At 42.1% G+C, this 23,042-nt stretch overlaps 1 protein-coding gene across 3 annotated transcripts in view; it reads left to right on the plus strand.

Annotated features, from left to right (window-relative positions):
* Positions 1-23,042, plus strand: part of SASH1 (SAM and SH3 domain containing 1) — a 287,239-nt gene that overhangs the window by 154,632 nt on the left and 109,565 nt on the right. For all 3 annotated transcript variants that reach the window (XM_030928910.1, XM_030928912.1, XM_010375568.2), the window contains exons 3-4: positions 20,821-20,871; positions 21,001-21,050. Coding sequence is in view for 1 of the 3 variants with exons in the window: in XM_030928912.1 (XP_030784772.1) it covers positions 20,821-20,871; positions 21,001-21,050 (101 nt within the window). In the remaining 2 variants the exon portion in view is untranslated. The remainder of the gene's footprint in view (positions 1-20,820; positions 20,872-21,000; positions 21,051-23,042) is intronic.

Genomic DNA, 23,042 nt, shown 5'->3' on the forward strand with positions numbered 1-23,042 from the left:
TATGTACACCATATACCAAAATATACAATGACTTCAAGCTGTGTATATGGTGTGCTTGTTCATATTCCTTAATCTTCACCAAGGAATACCTTTCCCTTATGAATTATTGTTCCATATTTTTAAAAATCATTATGTACCCTTTGTCTTTGAGTATTATCATAATTTGTGTCCCCCAATTTGAACTCTTTAGGCAATTTCCCATTTTTTGTTATTATAGAAATAAGTGGCCGGACATGGTAGCTCACACCTGTAATCCTAGCACTTTGGGAGGCTGAGGTGGGTTTATCATTTGAGGTCAGGAGTTCGAGACTAGCCTGGCCAACAAGGCAAAACCCCGCCTCTACTAAAAATACAAAAAAATTAGCTGAGCGTGTTGGCGCATGCGTGTAATCCCAGCTACTCAGGGTGGCTGAGGCAGGAGAATCACTTGAACCTGGGAGGCAGAGGTAGTGGTGAGCCGAGATTCTGCCACTGCACTCCAGTGCACTCCCGGGTAACAGAGCGAGACTCCGTCTCAGAAAAAATAATAATAATAAATGATAAAAACAATTGGCCCTAGGAAGACAGTGAACTCTTAAGGTAAAAATATATATTTAAAGATGTTCATGGTCACTTCTTCCTTTTTTTCTTTTTTTTTTTTCTTTTGGAGACAGGGTCTCACTCTGTCTCCAAACAGAGCCTGTAGCTGGGACTATAGACTCGTGCCACCATGCCCAGCTAATTTTTGTATTTTTTGTAGAGACGGGGTTTGACCATGTTGGCCAGGCTGGTCTTGAACTCCTGACCTCAGGTGATCCACCCACCTCGGCCTCCCAAAGTGCTGGGATTACAGGCATGAGCCACCTTGCCCAGCCAGGGCCAATTTTTAGATAGGAGTGTAGCAGGCTGAAAAGTAGGAACATTTGAAAGACTTTTGAAACACTGTTGATCACCTGGAAATATTCTACAGTCTGCACTCCCACCAGCAGCACTCCTGCCCTGTTCTTATTTTATACTTCCCAGTATTTAGGGAGAAAAAGTTACCAGTTTGAAAAGTAATCTTATTGTGCTTTTAAGCTATATTTCTCTTGTTATTTATAAGAACACACATATTTTTCTATCCTTATTTTTCTGACTCATCTCTTAAAGTCATTTGCTCATTTTTCTATTTAAAGTAATACCTTTCTTGTTTATTTATCAGCACTTTTTATATAGTGAGCCATTTAGTCCGTTATCATGAATGTGGCACATTTCTCCCAGGTGGAGAGGATGCATTTTTGTACAACTTCTCTACCAGGTAAATGGTGAGGAGGGAAAGGAGCAGGCCCTCCTCTTCGTACGGAGGAAAGGTTGGCTTTTCAACCAGAATCTCTCTTCCTAGGCACAGCAGCAATGACTCAGTCACTGGGATGGCAGTGCCCACAAGCACCAATGCCCAAGAATCCCATTTGTTTTGCAGACAGGGCTGCTTTTATAGTGCCAATCTATGCTTTCTGCCTGAGCTGCCAGAACCATGTGGGGTCCAAGTAGGCATGTGAGCATGGAGATGAACTCTGTTCTGGATAAACAGTACTCCACCTTGTCCCCTCCTCCCATATTAGTAGTCAGTGATCCGTGTGAATTTAATTGGTTTCCAGAAAGTGAGTGTTATGTGTATACGTCAGTGTGCCACTTTAGAGTTGTAGAAAGAAAAAGTTGGGCCTTGTGGCTGTGGATGAATGAACACGACCCTGACAAACAGCTGCTGTTTTGAACAGCGGGATAAATTTATGTTTAAACCAGAGTAAACTATGCCACAAGGTAATAATTTTGAGCAATGAAGTATGTTTGCTATAGTAACCATTGCAGACACAGATAAATCACAGTAATTTCAACATGACACTTTTGCCATTCAATAAATGGGTATTTTAAATTTCGTTTGCTTTTGAACTAAGTTTCATAATTTATAGAGTAAGCCATTCAAAGATTAATGCTCAGAAGGGAGGAAAATCACTATACAAGAACAGAAACATGTCATTTATGTATATTACATTGGGACTTTGTCTGCCTGTGTTTCCATTATAAACCTGATTTTGCAAGCATGTATAATAGACCAATAAAAAGTTTGCCCTGGGCTAAAGTTTGCCATTTGTCGCTGAGATTCCAATTTTTATATATTTTCTTTCTCAAATAATATGATACGTGTGTGTGTGTGTGTGTGTGTGTGTGTGTGTGTGTGTTTTGAGATGGAGTCTTGCTATGTCACCAGGCTGGAGTACAATGGCGTGATCTTGGCTCACTGAAACCTCCGCCTTCTGGGTTCAAGCAATTCTCCTGCCTCAGCCTCCTGAGTAGCTGGGACTACAGGTGCGCGCCACCACACCCAGATAATTTTTGTATTTTTATTAGAGACAGGGTTTCACCATGTTGGCCAGGATGGTCTCAATCTCTTGACCTTGTGATCCACCCGCCTCGGCCTCCCAAAGTGTTGGGATTACAGGCGTGAGCCACCCCGCCCGGCCCCATGTGTTTTTTATACAACATGACTAATTCAAAAGTTTATTTATTTTAAAAGCAAGTTTGTGGCTGATGATTTCAAAATGTATTGGCTTGCAATTGATTCTGGAGTTTTTTAAAGATGGTTACACAGTATTTAAAGATGGTTTGAAAATATGGTTCAGAGAATGAGAAAGGAAAGTGGTTAAATGTCATGATAGCACCACTTGATTTTACAATAGCAAAGACAACAATAATAGTGACACTTCATTAGGACAAAATGTGAGCTGATCTATTAGTGAAACCATCCACATTTAGCACCTCCTGTTTGATCAGGCTACATAATTTTGTAAATCCCCCATTCAGTCACCCAATCTACATACTAATAAGTTCCAACGTTATTTATATGATAACATGAGAGCCTTTAGTTTTTTATATTCTCAGTTACTGTTTCTCTTACTTAACTGTGAGCTCCTGAAGGTCACTGACTATTTTTTTATACTGCCAGTACCCAGCACGTCAACTGAGTACAAACTGGTCAGGAAACACTGGTTGAATAGATGAAGACATAAATGTTTGTTCAGTTATAGGTTGTTGCCAAATTCTGAAGGTCATCTGTTTCAAATGTTTGAGTCATTGGGCTAGAACTTGTAGTTCCTTCTACCATTAAAAAAAAATCATGTAAAAGATAAATCATACCACAATAACTTAATTTTATTTCCAATGATTACACTCCAATCAAGTAGTGGAATTATAGTAGTCAGTCAGAGGTCTGACCAGTTTCTGAAAAACAAACAAACAAACAAGCAAACAAACAAAAAAACTCCCCATCCCAGACAGCAGACAGTCCTGCAGTCAAGCCTGAATGCTCCATTGATGTGGTTTCCACGTGTTGTAAGTAATTTATTCTATTGTTGGACACCTGGCTCTGCTTGCCCTCCTCCCCCATCCTTTTTAATAAAATGGTGGTGAGTCCATCTTTGTCTTTTTAATTTTTTTTTCTTTTAGAGATAGTGTCTTTTTCTCCTCCTCCTCCTCCTTCTCCTTCTCCTCCTTCTCCTCCTTCTCCTCCTTCTCCTCCTTCTCCTTCTCCTCCTTCACCTTCTCCTTCTCCTCCTCCTTCTTCTCCTCCTTCTCCTTCTCCTCCTTCTCCTTCTCCTCCTTCTCCTCCTTCTCCTCCTTCTCCTCCTTCTCCTTCTCCTCCTTCACCTTCTCCTTCTCCTTCTCCTCCTTCTCCTCCTCCTCCTCCTTCTCCTTCTCCTCCTTCTCCTCCTTCTCCTTCTCCTCCTTCATCTTCTCCTTCTCCTCCTCCTCCTTCTCCTCCTTCTCCTCCTTCTCCTTCTCCTCCTTCACCTTCTCCTCCTCCTCCTTCTCCTTCTCCTCCTTCTCCTCCTTCTCCTCCTTCTCCTTCTCCTCCTTCTCCTCCTTCACCTTCTCCTCCTTCTCCTTCTCCTCCTTCTCCTCCTTCTCCTCCTTCTCCTCCTTCTCCTCCTTCTCCTTCTCCTCCTTCTCCTCCTTCTCCTCCTTCTCCTCCTTCTCCTTCTTCCCCTTCACCTTCTCCTCCTTCCCTTCTCCTCCTCCTCCTTCCTTCTCCTCCTCTCCTCCTCCCTTCTCCTCCTTCTCCTCCTCCTCCTCTCCTTCTCCCTCTCTCCTCTCTCCTTCTCCTCCTCTCTTCTCCTCTCCTCCCCTCCTTCTCCTCTTTCCTCCTTCTCCTTCCCTCCCCACCTTCTCCTTCTCCTCCGCCTTCTCCCCTCCTCCTCCCCCTCCTCCTTCTCCTCCTTCTCCCCTTCTCCTTCCCCCCCTCTCCTTCTCCTCTCCTCCCACTCCTTCTCCCCCTCTCTTCCTTCTCCTCCTTCTCTCCCTTCCCCTCCTTCACTCCCTTCTCCTCCTTCACCTTTCCTTCTCCTCCTCCTCCTTCTCCTCCTTCTCCTTCTCCTCCTTCTTCTCCTCCTTCTCCTCCGCCTTCTCCTTCCTCTTCCTCTTCCCCTTCCCCTTCCTCTTCCCCTTCCTCTTCCTCTTCCTCTGCTTCTGTTGCTTCTTCTGCTTCTGCTTCTTCTGCTGCTTATTCTGCTGCTGCTGCTTCTTCCTCTGCTTCTGCTTCTGCTTCTTCCTTTTTCGGGACCAGGCTGGAGTGCAGTGGCACAATCTCAGCTCACTGCAGCCTCCATCTCCTGGGTTCAACTGATTCTCCTGCCTCGGCCTCCCGAGTATTTGGTATTACAGGCATGTGCTATCATGCCTGATTAATTTTTATATTTTTAGTAGAGACGGGGTTTCACCATGTTGGCATGCTGGTCTCAAATTCCTGACATCAAGTTGTCCGCCCACCTCGGCCTCCCAAAGTTCTGGGGTTACAGGTGTGAGCCACCATGTCCAGCCAGATGGGGCTTTGTTCTGTTTGCCCAGGCTGCAGTGCAGTGGTACAATCATAGCTCACTGTAACCTCTAACTCCTGGCCTCTAAGCATCTTCCTGCCTGGGCCTCCCGTAGCACTGGGATTACTAGTGTCAGCCACTGAGTCCAGCCTCCTTTTAACTTTAAAATTCTTAGTCTTGATCATCCCTTCTAGGGCACTGAAAACCAGGGCAGACTTCAAGTGGGGCTCCAGATATACTTACCCCTTCACCTGTAGGTCCCTGAATCTGACTAGAAGCAGCTCTGAGCAGTCTTCTTTGGACCAGTATTTCTTGAAGTGTGGTTCCCCAGCCTGCAGCATCAGCGTCACCTGGCAACGTGGTAAAAATGCAGATTAAACTCTTGGGTAGGACCCAGCAATCTGTGTTTAAGATGCCCTCCAGGGATTGCAAGGCACTAAGTTTGAGAACCACTGACAGGGCTTATGGGAGCATGGTCCCAGGGAAGAGCGGTGTATGTGACTCCCATGAGCAGTACACAGGATGGGTGATACGCACTTTCGTGGCAAACTTGGCCATCACAGTCAAGGGTCCCTGAAGCTCGTGGAAGAGGTGGATTGAAGCTTCAGACATGGAGTGCAAGGTGCAGTGGTTAGGTATGGTGGGAGGCAGCTCTGGACCAGTGTGGCCAAGCTAGCTTCAGGGTGAACACTGCATGTAAAAGGCTACACAAAAGAACTTTGTCAGTATATTATAGTACCTCATCAAAAAATTAAACTAGATTTAAAATATGTTATGTTTTGATAAGAGATTTCACTATGTCTGTTAATGAAATAAGGTGCTGTTACATTCTTGAAATAGAAATTGCCATATTTCTGTTGGCTGTAAAATGCTTAATAAATTTAAAATGGTTGTAAAAAAGGTTAAAATAATTTTTACCTCTTAGTTTGAGTAAAACTTCTTGTTACTAATCAAGAGGTCATCATTGAACATCTTGATCTGGAATGGCGTGTAGTTCTTTCAAGCATATAGACAGTCACTTCAAACAGTTATTTTCAAAGAAGTAAGCTCAAGGTTCTTGAAAAAATTGGAAAATATTTTATTTGAAAGTATTATGTCAATTCAGTATTTAATATCTTCACTAATACTCTGATTTTCTTTACTCTCTTCCCTTCCCTCCGCTCCGCTCCCCCTTCTCCTTTATTTTTTTTATTTTTATTTTTCCTGAGTCTCCCTCTGTCCCCCAGACTGGAGTGCAGTGGCACGATCTTGGCTCACTGCAACCTCTGCCTCCCAGGTTCAAGTGATTCTCCTGTCTCAGCCTCTCTGAGCCACCGTGTCTGACCTGATTTTATTTTCTCGATGGTCATTAGATATTATTTTAAAAGAATACTTTTGACCAGGTGTGGTGGCGCATACCTGTAATCCCAGCACTTTGGGAGGCCAAGGAGGGCGGATCACCTGAAGTCAGGACTTCAAGACTAGTGTGGCCAACATGGTGAAACCCCGTCTCTACTGAAAATATAAAACTTAGCTGGGTGTGGTGGCGGGCACCTCTAATCCCAGCTACTGGGGAGGCTGAGGCAAGAGAATGGCTTGAACCCGGGAGACAGAGGCTGCAGTGAGCCGAGATCGTGCCACTGCACTCTTTTAGCCTGGGCAACAAGAGTGAAACTCCATCTCAAAATAAATAAACAAGTAAGTAAATGAATAAATAAATAAATAAAGTACTTTTTTTCCCATTTAAAATCTTCTCAGTTTCTCCTAGTGTGCAGTGTGCTATCATTGTCAGGGGACCGCTGTGGGGAAAGAGGTTGGGCAGCTCTTCACTGGGCAGTTCCCTGCTCCCTGGAAGCCTTTCCCATGTTTATATTTTTCTTCCCTTCTCTATGTAAACAGCCCTGCTTCCTCCAATTGATCCTGAGTATTTGACACCATTTCCAGACACCATTCTAGTGAAGGTGCTCTGGTTTCCATTGTCCCCGGGAAATGTGGCATGCACAGCCAAGCAGTTACCCAGATGTCATGAACCTGGTGCCAGAATAGAAGGAGTGTTGCACCTGTGGCTTAAGAGTTGAAATGCAAAATGAGTGACTTTAGAATTCACTAGATGGAAGCCCCTAGATGGAAGCAGTGTGTGTCTCTTTCACTGTTTTATCCTCATTGACTTATGGGCTCAGTAAATATTTTTTAAAATTATGGAATGATTAGATGCAAGAGGAGATGGAAAAAAAACAGAGAAAGCAAAAGGAAATGAGCTTATGTAGGGCTTCCTGTCACTTTTGTCTCATGTTAGTCAATCCCAGTGAGCAACCAGATGTACTCAGAAGATTACTTAGTGGTCGGGCATGGTGGCTCACGCTGGTAATCCCAGCACTTTGGGAGGCCGAGGCGGGCTGGTCACTTGGGTCCAGGAGTCCGAGACCAGACTGGTCAACATGGCAAAACCCCATCTCTACTAAAAATACAATATATCTATAAAAGCTCAGTGTGCATGGTGCATGCCTATAATCCCAGCTACTTGGGTGGCTGAGGCAGGAGAATCACTTGAACCCAGGAGGCAGAGGTTGTAGTGAACTGAGATTGTGCCACTGCATACTGCACTCCAGCCTGGGCAACAGAGCGAGACAGAGTCTCAAAAAAAGCAAAGAAGATCACTTAGGAAGCATGGGATGAGAACAGGGAGGATGAGAGGATTCTGGGGATGGCCACTACCATCTAGAATGGCCAGATATCATGGTCTGTACCCCTGGGAAATGCACCCAGGGAGTGGGTTATAGTGTGGATATGCCAAGTCCTGCTAGTAGAGTGAAAAATTGAATTATAGAACTTGTTGGGTTCGTTTTTTAGGATAACTAAAATGTCTTCATGGACATTGTGCCTTTTAATGATTACATTTATATAACCTATGTTTTGTACACTGTAAAAGGTGCATTCTTCTAACACAACACCCACATCTTATTGAAATGATCCATTGCCACATTGTGGTGTATAGATCTTATTCTTGTCTCCATGCAAAATGCTTGGTATGTGATATGCACTCAACATTGGTAAAGTTGTAGCTTAAACGATCTAGTACATATTTTTAAACAAAGACAGTTTAGACATTAAAGAATTATACGCCTTGTTTGACATGAGGTGTGGGAGCACCAAGCTTGACCCTCTTAGATTCAAATTACTCCTGAATTTAACCAATTCAACTCTGATGTGTTTTAGCACAGCCATGCTTCAGGATGGTGGAACTCACCCTCTTGTCCTCCCAGACTGATTTCTGCTCCTGTCCTGGGTACTTCTTGACTCCTCCGAATGGGTAGGGGAGTGTGGACCTCAGGGAGGCCTGCTTGGTATGCTCCTCTGCTTTCACTTGGGGATCTCAGACCTAATTTCAGCTTTGCCCAGTGTGAAAGCATTTCCAGAGCAAGGTGACTTCTTCCAGAATTTTCCATGTGATATCTTTCAGAATAATAGTGTGTTATCTCTGCCAGAAGCCAGAGGAGAAATTTTTACTTGGGGAAAGATTCCTATGGCTACCTTAAGACATAAAAGTATAGTAACATCCATCTCGTAACTGAGCATGTGGTCCGTCTGTACTGTGGTATCCCATGGCTCACCTTTTATGAACTAACCGAATCCCTGGGTCTACTCTACTTTATAGTCTTGTTTCCTCTGCTATTTGTATCATAGAAATTAATTAGCTCTTTAGCTTTTTACTTTTATCATGTAACACCGAACTAAGTTACTTAGCCACCTTACGTCATTTTTTGGAATGTGGTGAGGCCTAAATAAATAAGTAACTAATACTGCAGAATATAAACTATCAGGTGGGGGGGTGGTGGCTCATGCCTGTAATCCCAGCACTTGGGGAGGCCAAGGCAGGCTGATCACTTGAGGTTAAGAGTTTGCGACAGCCTGGCCAACATGATGAAACCCTATCTCTACTAAAAATACAAAAATTAGCCGGCATGGTGGTACACAACTGTAATCCCAGCTACTCGGGAGGCTGAGGCAGGAGAATTGCTTGAACCTGAGAGGCGGAGGTTATAGTGAGCTGAGATGGTGCCACTGCACTCCAGCCGGGGCCACAAGAGTGAAACTTTATCTCAAAAGAAAAAAAGAAAAAAGAAAAAGAAAGTATATAAATTAACACAGCAAAATACTCAATTATTTTAACACAGAGCATTAATGACTGAGTGGAAATTGCCACTTCAGGTTTCTTTCTTATGAAAGCTTGCAGAAATTCACTGATCCCTTAATTATGATGAGACTTTAAGGTTGCAGTTGGTGGAATAGAATTCTTCAGCTGTGAAATAAAGATTTTCTCCTTAGAACCTTTCTTCTTTGATATGGTGGGATGAGAGTATTTTTCCTTCAGTTTCACTGGGAAGAAAATTTCTTATACCAGGCCAAGAGCTTATGGGGGTTCAGAACAATGACTAACATCTTCTGTTATACCTCAAGCAATATGGGTAAAATGAGGCATGAAAAGCTGAAGAGTTAGGTATGGATGAAGAAACTGACAGGCCACTACTGATTTTTACCTAAAAGTGATTAAACATAACAACATTCTGTTTTAAGTTCTTATGTATCTAAGTCATAGATCTTAAATATTTGTTGAATTACTTTTACTTCCTAGTGTAACTCTGCAATCCCAAAGTAAATCTTAAATAAAAACATGAAAATACACGTGCCATACAGTAGAAGTACAAACACAAATTAAAAGAAGGAAGCTGAGCATGGTAGCACATACCTGTAGTCCCAGCTATCCAGGAGGCTGAGGCAGGAAGATTGGTTGAGCCTGGGAGGTGAACTATGACTGCACTCCAACCTAGGCCTGGGTGACAGAGCAAGACCCTGTCTCTTTAAAAAAAAAAAAGGAATGGAAAAAGAGTCAGGCTTATTGGCAAAGTGATCCAATTTGAACAAACCAGGACTAGGACAATTGTTCACACTTCTAATCCCACCACTTTGGGAGGCTGAGGTGGGAGGCTTGCTTGAGGCCAGGAGTTTGAGACCAGCCTGGCCAACGTAGCAAGACTCCATCTCAAAAAAAATAAATTAGGCATGGTGGTGTGTACGCACAGCCCCAGCTACTTGGTAGCCTGAGGCAGGAGGATGACTTGAGTCTTGGAGGTCAAAGCTGTAGTGAGCTATGGCCACACCACTGTACTCTAGCATGGGCGACAAAGCAAGATCCCATCTCTTTAAAAAACACAAAAACAAAAAATACAAAACAAACCAATAGATTCCCAGTAGTACTCCCTTGTACAGAGAGCCTGTGCAATGCTGTAGAAAGTAGCATTCTCAAGGGGATGTCCTGGCAGATAATAAATGCTAAGTAAATAGATTTTGATGGATTGTGGTGGCACACAATGAATTTCAACAGGAATTCATTGGAAGGCCATTTACAGTGTAGTTGAGGAAAACCAGGAAGTGAGTAGAAGAGTTGCTACCTATAGGTAAATTTAACGATTATGTGATGTGACTAGTCATTGGCATGTCCATACTCAGGCATGTCATTTAAGGCACAAGTGGGCAGAGAAGGTTAAATAGGCGAGCATATTGGAATAATTGGAACTAAAGGATGAGTAAATTTGGATGGATAGGAAGGAGAAACATTCTAAGTAGCATAAGCAGAAGTGAGACACCAGGCTCAGTCTGCACTCAGAGAACAGAGGACATGGTAATTGTTCACTAAGAGGGTTTATGATCAGGCTATTTGGTGAAGGGCCTTCTTCTTCCAAAACGTGGACTTCATCCTGTCTGTATTGTGTTTCCATGAAAGATTTTGTGAATTTTATTTTGTTTTGTTTTAGTCAGAGTCTCGCTCTGTCACCCAGGCTAGAGTGCAGTGGTGCCATCTCAGCTCGCTGCAGGCTTCGCCTCCTGGGTTCAAGCAATTCTCCTGCCTTGGCCTCCCAAGTAGCTGGGATTATAGGTGCATGCCACCATGCCCGGCTAATCTTTGTATTTTTAGTAGAGATGAGGTTTCACAATGTTGGCCAATCTGGTCTCGAACTCCTGACCTCAAGCAATCCACCTATCTTGGCCTCCTAGAGTGTTAGGATTACAGGAGTGAGCCACTGCACCCGGCCTCCATGAAGGATTTGAAAGAGAGAAGTGACACAGAAGCAGTGAGTTTCTCAAACAGTACACATCACTGGGGAATTTTGGCAAATTGCAGATTTTGATTCAGGAGGTTTGGAATGGGACCACGACTGGATGTATAGCAGGTTCCCAGGTGATGCTAATGCAGATGGTCCACAAATCATATTTTGAATAGCAGAGACACAGAGTACTATTTCCAGAAGATGGAGTTGACAATAGTGATTAGAGGGGCATGACACCACTTACCACAGTCCTTTTACAGTAAAAAGGACCCTAAAGATGATCAAGTGGTCCATTTGCCTTTTGTTGCCATTGGAAAAACCAAACCAAACAAAATAAAACAGGTTCTAAAGGTTGCACTGCAGTGAGGAGCAGAACTGGACTCCAGTCTCCCAGCTGACAGTACTTTCCATGCAACCATACGCTGGTAGCCCAGGTAGCTGTGAGGCAAAGGACTACAAGTGGAATGGATTCACTGGATGGATGCAAGAAACCTCAGGAAGAGAAAAGCAGTAGCTTTGGGCAGCTGATTTAGTGGGGAGTGAGAAGATTCCTAAGACAATAGATTTTTTTTTTTTTTTTTGAGATGGAGTCACTCTCGCCCAAGCTGGAGTACAGTGGCGCAATCTCGGCTCACTGCAACCTCCGCCTCCCAGGGTCAAGCTATTCTCCTGCCTTAGCCTCTCTAGTGGCTGGGACTACAGACACCTGCCTCCACGCCCAGCTAATTATTGTATTTTTAGTAGAGACAGGGTTTCACCATGTTGACCAGGCTGGTTTCAAACTCATGACCTCAGATGATCCGCCCACCTCAACCTCCCAAAGTGCTGCATTATAGGTGTGAGCCATCATGCCTGGCCGATAATGTTGAATTTTAAGTCCTGGTAAAGTTGACATATTTTCCGTGAATTGACTGGAATAGGGAAGTCGGACAAGAGTGGAATGATTTCCTGGCAGAGGTGAGAATGTTGACTTTCAGGTTGCCCTGGGATCTACATGCCTGATTGCCCTGCACTAATCCATGTGTTGACTGCTGGAGCTCATCTCGTGGGATGGCTGGTTCATCTGAGACAGCTCAGCCAGGACTGAGAGGTTAAACAGCAGCCAGCAGGTCATGGAGTCAAAGCTTGGACTCCCAGAACTTTGCAAATAGTTACAATCTCTTTGATTTTTCAATAAAAATAAAGATGTGATGGTATTTTTAGGTTTAAAACATGGAGAAAGGGGCCTCCTTTAAAAGGTGAGAAATAACCTATTTGAATCTGATCATGAGGACCCATTTGTAATGAGGGGGGAACCAAATAAAAGCCAAGATATACTAGATAGTGTACAAGGTAATACAATTTTTTTTTGTTTGTTTTTTTGAAACTGAGTTTTGCTCTTGTTGCCCAGGTGAAGTGCAATGGCACAATTTCGCGTCACTGCAACATCTGCCTCCCGGGTTCAAGCGATTCTCATGCCTCAGCCTCCCAAACAGCTGGGATTACAGGCACGCCAGGCTAATTTTATATTTGTAGTAGAGATGGGGTTTCTCCATGTTGGTTAAGCTGTTCTCAAACTTCCAACCTCAGGTGATTTGCCCGCCTCGGCCTCCCAAAATGCTAGGATTACAGGCGTGAGCCACCACGCCTGGCCAATGTATACATTTTTAAGTAGAGTTTACCTGGAAGTTTCTGTTCAAGTTTCTGGAAGTACTTTATCTGTTACTTGGTAAAGATCTCTCCTGTGAAAAACACATATAGTATATAGTTTGCCAACTGGGAGATACCACAACTCTACGGCCATCTCGTAAAGCATTAGGAACCATGTAAATCTATGACTGGCAGCAACTTTCCCCAGCAGTTCAGAGATTGGATCCCTCCATTAATCGCATGCATCAGAAGTAGCATGTGGCATTTTACTTTTAGCTGCTTGTGGCTAAGCATCCGATCGTCTCTGGCTTTTTCCACCTCTTCCTTCCTGTACCTAGTGTGGAGGAGGAGAACTTGGCACTGAGCTGAGCTGGTGGGCGCCTGGTATTCTTCCTCTCCGTTTTTGGAACAGAAGGGGGATTTGTCCCTCCTGCTTTTCCAGCTGTGAAGTTCATTTGTCTTGGAACCTTGGCAGCATTAAGGGAGCAGTAACATGTGGATTTCCATACGAGGTGGAGACAAAGTGGGAGTGGGGATGAGGGCATGGTATTTGTTTTCCAGGACCTTATTCTGCCCTGGGTGGGAGTGGGGATGAGGGCATGATATTTGTTTTCCAGGATCTAATTCTGCCCTGGGTGGGTTTTTGAATCTGGTATTTTGCACAATGGGATGTAGGTCCTAAAGCCAGAATGTCATCGTTTAGGGACAGAGACTTAGTTTTGTATCTGACCTAGTCCCTTTCAGTGTGACTGTAGACGTGTGTGTGTATACATACACAGGCAGGTGAAAGCACACACAAGTGCACATTTGGTTTGGCTTTGGTTTTGGCAAACTACTGATTTCATCTTGCAATACTTGGGTTTTGCTTTTATTGTTGGATTTATTTATTTAGCTTCTGTGTTAGATACAATAAACATTTGCGGAACTATTGTTTCTACAAATTATCCAATCTGACAATAAATGCATTTGAGGTTTTTCTCCCCAGTAAGATTTTTGATCACCTGATTCATTTTTCTTTTTAACTATATGATATTATAGTGGAGCCTCTTTCAGTCAAACTATAAATATGAAATCATTTCAGCATGGTCCTTCTCTATTAGTAATAAAATATACAAATTTTAACACATCAAGAAAATATTTTAATACTAGCCATGACCTAACTCGATAAATAAAGTATCAATGCCTCTTTGTTTCTTTTTTCTTTTTCTTTTTTTTTTTTGAGATGGAGTCTCTGTGTCACCCAGGCTGGAGTGCAGTGGCGCGATCTCTGCTCACTGCAACTCCTGCCTCTCAGTTCAAGCCATTCTCGTGCCTCAGCCTCCTGAGTAGCTGGGACTATAGGTGCGTGCCATCACACCTGGCTTATTTTTGTATTAAGACAGGGTTTCACTATATTGGCCAGGCTGATCCCGAACTACTGATCTTGTGATCCGCCCGCCTTGGCTTCCCAAAGTGCTGGGATTACAGGCATGAGCCACCATGCCCAGCCTGTTTTAACATTTCTTAGGTAGCTTTTTATCTTAATTGTTGGGCTACAACTTAAATTGTTATCAAAGTTAACTTTGGGGGCTTTTATTATGTTTTTAAAAATATGTGAATAATTTGTATATGTATATTTTTATTACAAAGGGATTTGTTATATTTATCTTTTATTGTTTTTTAAAAATATATTAAAGTAATTGGAAAAGGTTATAAATTGAGTAGTAACCATTGGCTTGTAGAATTCTTTCAGATATTTTTTCCTGCATTTATAGACATACACATGTAGATAATTTAAAAACATAGGGGAACTGGAGTTTTTTTTTCTTTCTTTTTTTTTTTTTTTGATACAGAGTCTCACACTGTTGCCCAGGTTGGAGTGCAGTGGCACAATCTTGTCTCACTGCAAGCTCTGCCTCCCAAGTTCACGCCATTCTCCTGCCTCAGCCTCCCAAGTAGCTGGTACTACAGCTACCATGCCAGGCTAATTTTTTGTGTTTTTAGTAGAGACGGGGTTTCACCATGTTAGCCAGGATGGTCTCGATCTCCCGACCTTGTGATCTGCCTGCTTCAGCCTCCCATCTTTTCTAAAGATGTAATCTTTCATCTTTAGAAAAAAGTAATGCAAGACTACATGCTGGTAAAAAAATTCAGTGAGATATACTCTCAGCGTTTTTTTTCTCCATGTATACACATACATATACGTACAAACATGCATGCGTTCATGTTGGGATATATTTATATTTGTGTTTAGTTTTCACTGTCACACATAACTTGGGAGGGTTTCTTTAAGAGTTTGTAATGTTAATGAGATTTGTCATTTTAACTAAGGTATCCATATGTGACTTAATGATGAGCAATTAAATCTATAGGTCAAATTTCAAAATCTTCTCACCTCACCAGCCACAGAAAAAATTCACAATTCACTTCTTTTTTTAACGTATTTAAAACATTTCAAACTAAATTATAATGCCCTAACTTAAGATTCAAGTTCAACCACCAGTGTTGTGTGACTCTCCCAGGTCATTCTGAGTCCTTTAATTGAACATGGACCATATCGTGGAGTAATTTCTCATTAAATTCTGCTTAGAATATGCTTTTTCCAAGCAAAGTTTATGAACATATCATATTCAGAAATTTTAAAGGATGTAGCCAGGTGCAGTGGCTCATGCCTGTAATCCCAGCACTTTCAGAGGCTGAGGTGGAAGGATTGCTTGAGACCAAGAGTTCGAGACCAGCCTGGGCAACATAATGAGACCTTGTTGCTATTGGAGGGAAGAGGAAATAAGAAAAAAAAATTAAAAGCATTGCCGGGCATGGTGGCTCATGCCTGTAATCCTAGCACTTTGGGAGGCCGAGCTGGGGGTGGATCACGAGGTCAGGAGTTTGAGACCAGGCTGGCCAAGAGACCAGCCTGACCAATATGGTGAAACCCCATCTCTACTAAAAATACAAAAATTAGCTGGGCGTGCTGGTGGGTATCTGTATTCCCTGCTACTCTGGAGACTGAGGCAGGAGAATCGCTTGAACCTGGGAGGCGGAAGTTGCAGTGAGCCAAAGATCACGCCATTGCACTCCAGCCTGGGAGACAGAGCCAGACTCTGACTCAAAAAAATAAAATAAAATAAAGGATAATATCTTTACACTTAGGAAACAATAGTGAATACTTTTCTAATAAACTCTAAAGTTACATTCAACTTCAGAATGCATTTCTTCATGTCCCTTTGCAACATTTGGATGGAGTATCTAAATTGCATAAATATGATTTTTCCTTATGATCAAAGAAAGTCCTCCAGTGCTAGAAAAGAGTGAAATTCTTGGTGATAGAGCCACGTGCTCAAGATTGAGCAACAGTTAAGGAACTCTGATAGCTAATTCTTAACTTAGAAATGGTGATATTTCATGATTTGATGTCTGGGATTTTCTTCAAAGTAAAATGAGATGAACATGAAGTAAGGGTGAAGGTATAGAGGAAACAAAGTCAACTCTGAACTGCTGATTGTTGGAGGTGGGTATAGTATTTGGGGAGTTTACTGTCCTCTTTACTTTTGTATATTTAAAATTTTCTATAATTACGGGTTTGAAATGAGAGACATGATCATTGCAGCCTAATACAGTGCAATATTTTGACCTGAAGTGATAATTCAGGCTGACTATTGCCAAGATATACTTGAGTAAATGTTGTGAAAGCCACAAGATAATCCTTCCGGATATTGTCATGAGTAAATGGTTGCACCCCATTCCTCATTTTGAAAACTCATGAACAGGCCCATTTCCTTGACAGTCAGCATGGTGGACTGTAATTCCCAAAGCTGGCCGCAGTGATGTCTGCCATCCATGTTGCTCTCATGGTGTGGCTTTGGCACTCCCTCAGCTGAGAGAGGGGGCTGTGAACCCTCTAACACCTTGGAGGGCTTGTGACTCTGGCAGATATCTTACCTTAGGAGGCTGTTATAGGAGGCAATACAAATCTCAGCACTTTGGGAGGCCAAGGTGGGCAGATTGCTTGAGCCCAGGAGTTCGAGACAAGCCTGGGCAACATGGTGAAACCCCATCTCTACACAAAGTACAAAAAAATTAGCCGGGCATGGTGGCATGTGCCTGTAGTCCCAGCTACCTGGGAGGCTGAAGTGGGAGGATCCTTTGAGCCTGGAAGGTCAAGGCTGCAATGAGCCATGACCTTGCCACTGAATTCCAGCCTGGGCAACAGAATGAGATGCTGTCTCAAAAAATAAAAAAATAAAAAATAAAAAACCCCAAAATACCAAAGGGGCAATACAGCTGCTGCCTGCCTTTCTCCATATGCTTACTCTTACAACCCAGCATCCTGCTGTGAGGAAGCCTCAGCAACCCATGCAGCCCTAGCATCGGGTTCCAGACATGGGAGTGAGCAAGCTTTCCAGTGATTACAGCCCACCCATCAAGTCATCCCCAGCTTTTCCATGTTCCCAGCAGAGGCTCCAGACACTGTGGAGCAGAGCAAGCCTTTTCTGCTGTTGTCTTTCTGAATTCATATTCACAGAACCTGTGAAGATCATAAGATGCTTGTTGGTTTATGCCACTCATTTGGGATGATTTGTTACATGGCAGTAGTAACTGAAACAGTTGGCATATGTTTGGCGGAGGAGAGAAGGGTCTTATTTCTCAGTGATCCTTTCTTTTTACAACATGCCCAACAGTTACACATATTTACACATATACTCAATGACTGTTTTGATGAGGTTCACAATGTTTACTATTTCTGTCTACATTAAGACATCCAGATCAGGAGCTATATTGTAAACCATCAGCTGTTCTCTGAATAAAGGGGTCGTGGCTGAGCAGTCAGGTGCATGGCACATGGCACATTATAGTAATTACTCTTCGGCACTTTTGTCGTTGACATCATGTGACACTCATCAGTGTTATGATAATGGAATTTTGCCAATAGTTTATTCCATTTTTCTCTCTCCTCTCCAAGCATTCATAGGTCCTTAACTTAGTGGATAACTTTACAAGCTTCTCCTCAGTTGTGCAATATTTTTACTTTAGAATGTGTTTGCTGTAAGACATGCGTCTAAATGATGACTGTAATCTCTTATCCTTGGGGGATAAAATTAATAAGACGTCCTGAAAAAATCATTCTCTTGCTTGGTCTTGAAAAAAATAAGTCACTAGAAATATCACTATACAAGATCTCCTGCTCAACATCAGTAAGCTGCCCTTGATAAAACAAATGTTCTGCATGAAAACATTACCTGTCTCCGTGATTTTAACATTATATGTCAAACTATAGCCCCAATCAATTTTCTGAAAAGTAGCTAAACAAGCTAGGCATGGTCATGAACTATAGTTCTAGCCACGTGGGAGGCTGAGGAATGGTTTGAGCTCTGGCCATAAGGTGGCAGTGCGTGATGATCACGCCTGTGAATAGCCACTACACTGCAGCGTGGGCAACATAGCAAGACCCTGTTTCTTTAAAAAAAAAATAATTGTTTAAATAGCTAAAAGAATTAAATGCCTATTTTAAGTAACAAATGAACATGCTAAGATGAAATGATTAAAATTTTGCTTCCTTATCATCAAACATTTAATATGGTTGTTAATAAGCTACTACTTTGTATATATGCAGGGACAGGTACATTTTGCCATATATGTTACATTTGTAACATACATACCACAACATACATACACACCGTATACGTTACATTTGTGATATGACATGGCAAATGATGCACTTAGCAAATAAAATCTATTCAAAAAATGCAGATAAATGGCTATAACAAAAAAAGATCGTTTCCCAGCATGACTATTACTAGTGAGGTAGAAATGAACAGCTTGAAGAAAAGGTAAAAATGGAGGAGTGGAGGTGAACTGAACCAGTCACTTTTGCTGGTGGTTTTAGAAGGTCATTGGCTGCAATTGAGTGTTAAAGGGGCAATTTCAGAGAAAATTTCAGGGGAACTAACAGTTTAGTTTCATCATCACTCTGAGTTCTTTGTACCAACTCCTGAATAGAAAGGAAGATTTGGGATTAAAAAATCGCTAATGATACTTTCGCTTACCTCCTGCTGTTTAAATTTGTAAATTTCTCTATGTGAGACTGAAAGGTTAGGTCCTGGGAAATTGTGGTTGGTGTGTAAGCACCAGAAATGTACAGAAGTATATATCCCCTTTGTTAACAGTGTCTGAGCCTGACATCCTACTATTCACACTTGGAATATTGTCCATATACTTTTTGGTAGAATGGTGTATCAAATTTGGTACAGAAATATGTCTGTTATGAACAACAGTGGCAGTGAAAACCAGGAGGATGTTAATGAGAGTTCTGTGGAGCTTTTACGCCACTGTGATATCTTTTTGTAACAAACAAGCGCCTGAGATTAGGGGATGAGTGAGTTGCCAGTTCATTAAATTCTTGTCCATTAAATCCCATTTCTCTTTCTGGCTGCTTGTCAACAATCATCCCATTCTCAGATGTACTCATCCCAGCACATTCTTTCTTTTTTTTTCATTGTGGCAAAAAAGCAAAACAAAACGAACAAAAAAAAAGAACCCCACATAACGTAAAATTCACACTCCCAACAGTTTCCCCAAGTATGCGGTGCAGTATTGTCAGCCACATGCACGTTGTTGAGCAACAGATTCCCGGAACACTCCTCCACAATCCTGCATGAAAGCGCATTCATTTTGATATTCTGTATTCACACTGGATTCCTGTTCCTTGTTTAAAAGTATAACTTTGCTCTGAGTTATACTTATTTTCATACTTTATTGCTACTTTTATACTTCAACAAAAGTTTTTCAGTATTGGTGTAGTTTTATAATTGTGTTAATGATGAAAAGGACAATTGAACAATTAGATGCATGTGAAAATGCATAATTTGTATAATTATTTTTATCACAGGTAATTTGTTTATCTCTCTTTATTTTCTTTTACTTTCAAAGGAGATACAGCCTCCTTGAACTATGAAATGAAGGCATTATAGTATATGGTTTTATCTATAATATTCTTTGATTCCTCTGCCTCTCACGATTTAATGATTTTTTTTTTTTTTTTTTTTTTTTTTTTTTTTTTTTTTTTTTTTTTTGAGACAGAGTCTCTTTCTGTTACCCAGGCTGGAGTGCAGTGGAGCAATCTGTGTTCACTGCAAGCTCTGCCTCCCAGGTTCACGCCATTCTTCTGTCTCAGCCTCCTGAGTAGCTGGGACTACAGGCACACGCCACCACACCTGGCTGATTTTTTTTTTTTTTTTTTTGTATTTTTAGTAGAGACGGGGTTTCACCATGTTGACCAGAATGGTCTGGATCTCCTGACCTCGTGATCCACCTACCTCAGCCTCTCAAAGTGTTGGGATTACAGGCGTGAGCCACTGTGCCGGCCTCAGTGCATCTTAATATCAAGTATTTATATTTCATTTATCAAATCGATACCAAGATTATTTGTTTTTAAATTTCCAGACAGGTCAGTTCATTTGTGTTAGGGAAGTATAGTGATTTTTAAGGCTGCAAGATAACATTCAGTTAGCTTCCCAACTTCCTAAAGACATTAACAACTTCTACTAAGCTACTAAGTACTCTGAATACATTTAGAACTTTAAAACTGGATTGGGGCCAGGTGCGGTGGCTCATGCCTGTAATCCCAGCACTTTGGGAAGCCGAGGCAGGCAGATCACAAGGTCAAGAGATCAAGACCATCCTGGCCAACATGGTGAAATCCCGTCTCTACTAAAAATACAAAAATGAGTTGAGCATGGTGGTGTGTGCCTGTAATCCCAGCTACTTGGGAGGCTAAGGCAGGAGAATCATTTGAACCCAGAAGGCGGAGGTTGCAGTGAGCTGAGTTCGCGCCACTGCACTCCAGCATCCAGCCTGGTGACAGAGCTAGACTCTGTCTCCAAAAAAAAAAAAAAAAAAAAAAGTAGATTGGAACTCTAGTGTCTTTGGAAAACAGCTAAACTCAAATGGGCTGCAGTAAATTCAGTGTCCCAGTGACCAACTAAATGTATCCACAGAATTATTTCACCATGAACTGTCAGTCCCCTTGACTGAAATTGTCCTTTTTTTTTTTCTTCTGCAATAAAATTGTCAGCAGAGTCTGGCAGCAAAGTTTGGAAAATAGTTCAATCTTAGGGGGCCAGAGCTCTCATTTTAAAAGTATTTAGTTTTCCCAGAAAATCTTCTTATCTCTGCCATCTCCTCCCACTCTATACCCTAACCTTTCCCGAATCCTCCCCTCTCTTCTTACATGTCTATTTGTATTTCTCGTGTGTGACATGTTTGGAAGTCCCGTTAAACCGGCATCTGTTCTGTTTTAGGAGAAACCCGACGCTAGCCCCACGTCACTTCAGCTGCGGTCCCAGATCGAAGTAAGCACAATGACTTTAATCATCTAGTTTTGCTTCTGCCTTTTTTTTTTTTTTTTAAGTGACACTCTGTACAAATCAGATGAAGCCTGCTGCTCTGACCACACTGACTATACGAATCTTCTCTCGTAGGAGTCGCTTGGCTTCTGTAGCGCCGTGTCAACACCAGAAGTGGAAAGAAAGTAAGTCTTTCTCCCTCTGCCCAGGATCACTTTCTGAGAAGGTGTCTTTTAGGTCCATGCTGACGGAAATCAAACAGGCGATCGTGTGCGTATGTACTATGGACTTGAACGTCATTTTCCTTAACATGTTGCATGCATGTGTACGTATCTAGGTGGCTAAGAATGTGTTTTGTAATGCAGTTAGTGATGTCTAAGGATTTTGTGAAGAGTTACTGATTTTACACTGCCTATTGTGAATAAACCCTAAATAAATCTCTGGAAATAAAAGAGAAAGGGAAAGGATAGGTGCATTAACCAAGATGGAGTTTCATCTTTTACATTAATTTTTAATATAGGATGAAAGTTATCAAGAAGCAAGATACAAAAATAAAATGTACTATATTCCAGAATAAACCAATGATTAAAAACCCATCTTCTGCACCTCATTTTGGTAGGTGACCTTAAAACAGCAATGAACATGTGTGTAAAAAAATGGCAAATGATCCCTGGCCTTTCCTGTTAAAGGTAATATTTTTGCTTCCTTGACCCAACTTGGGCCCTGTAATTTCTGCTTTCATAGAAGCTAATTTTATGTTTCGTGTTGTATTTTCAGTATTTCTTTTAGGCAACATAAATAAGACAAAAAACAAAGAGAATCTTTTTTCTAAAACCTTTTCTTTTTCTACTTTATTGCATCATCATTATGCTAGAATGTTCTATTTGTGATCTTCCATGGTAAAAAAATTTAAAGAAAGTCTACATCTCTAAACAGACGCTTCCTTTGGCATGGAGCCACTTGTACGTTCATGCCAAGGGAGGCATAGAAGTGGTTTAGGCATCAAATATTTCTGGAATGCAAAGCACACGTTGGGGAGAGCGTGTGTGTGCTTTAGAGCACAGCTTTGCCTAATCCATCCACGTGTGTGTGCTGCTGGCACAGGCGGTTCAGGGAGGAGGGCTGCTTTGCCAGAAAGCTATAATTCTAAACTTAAGAGGCTTTGTGGGTTTGGTTCTGGACTGAGGAACGTTGCGGGTGATGTCCCACAGCAAACCAAGGCCACTGCCCACTCATGGTGCGAGGATAACTGTGCACATCCGTCAACTTTTTTTTGTTTTGCTTACCTTGCCTCTTCCCAGGAACCTGGCAATGTGGAGGCTGAAATAGACAAAAAAGACTCAAGTTGACCTTGACTTTGAACTTGGAGGTACTGTGGTGGGGTAGAAGCATCAAGTGAATGGGCTGTAGCTTTTCCTGCCCTAGTTTATTACTTATGTAGCATGATTCAGGCTGAGAGCTCAGGTGTTCCCTCAGAATCTCTGAATCCTTCAGGAAACAAGAAATGTTTGCTTTTCCTCCTGAGAGGAAGTGACTCACCAAATTTGTACTAACCTTAGTTAGGCTGGGTAGTACTTCTTCCCCTCAATTGTGGAGAGTCATTCTTTCCGTGTTTATATCCTTTGCTTAGTAAAATGTGGCATGGCTCTTGGGGCCGAAAGAGACTGATGGCCTCCTTTGAGGTTAACGAAAAAATTCAAACACACACCCACTGTCTCCATTTGTAATATTGTCATCTTGCCTCTATAATTTTAAGTGGTTCAAACTTAATGTGCTTCTAAACAATTTGAAAGTTTAAAAACATTTTGTCCTTTATTTCTCTGTTAATGGCTTTTGAAAATTATGCTACCCTTTGCTTTTAACTTAAAAACACTTTCTTTTAAAAACTTTTATGGCTGGGTGCAGAGGCTCAGGCCTGTAATTCCAGCACTTTGGGAGGCTGAAGTGGGAGGATCACTTGAGGCCAGGAGTTTGAGATCAGCCTGGGCAACATAGTAAGACCCTCTCTGATCCAGCACCATGCCCCTGCCCCCAGCCCCCCAAAATTAGCCAGGTGTGGTGGTGCCCACCTGTAGTCCCAGCTACTCGGGAGGCTGAGGCAGGTGGGTCCCCTGAGCCCAGGAAGTTAAGGTTGCAGTGAGCTGTGATCATGCTTGGGTGACAGAACAAGACCCCAT

This window comes from Rhinopithecus roxellana, chromosome 4, assembly GCF_007565055.1.
Source record: "Rhinopithecus roxellana isolate Shanxi Qingling chromosome 4, ASM756505v1, whole genome shotgun sequence".
Taxonomy (NCBI): Eukaryota; Metazoa; Chordata; class Mammalia; order Primates; family Cercopithecidae; genus Rhinopithecus; species Rhinopithecus roxellana.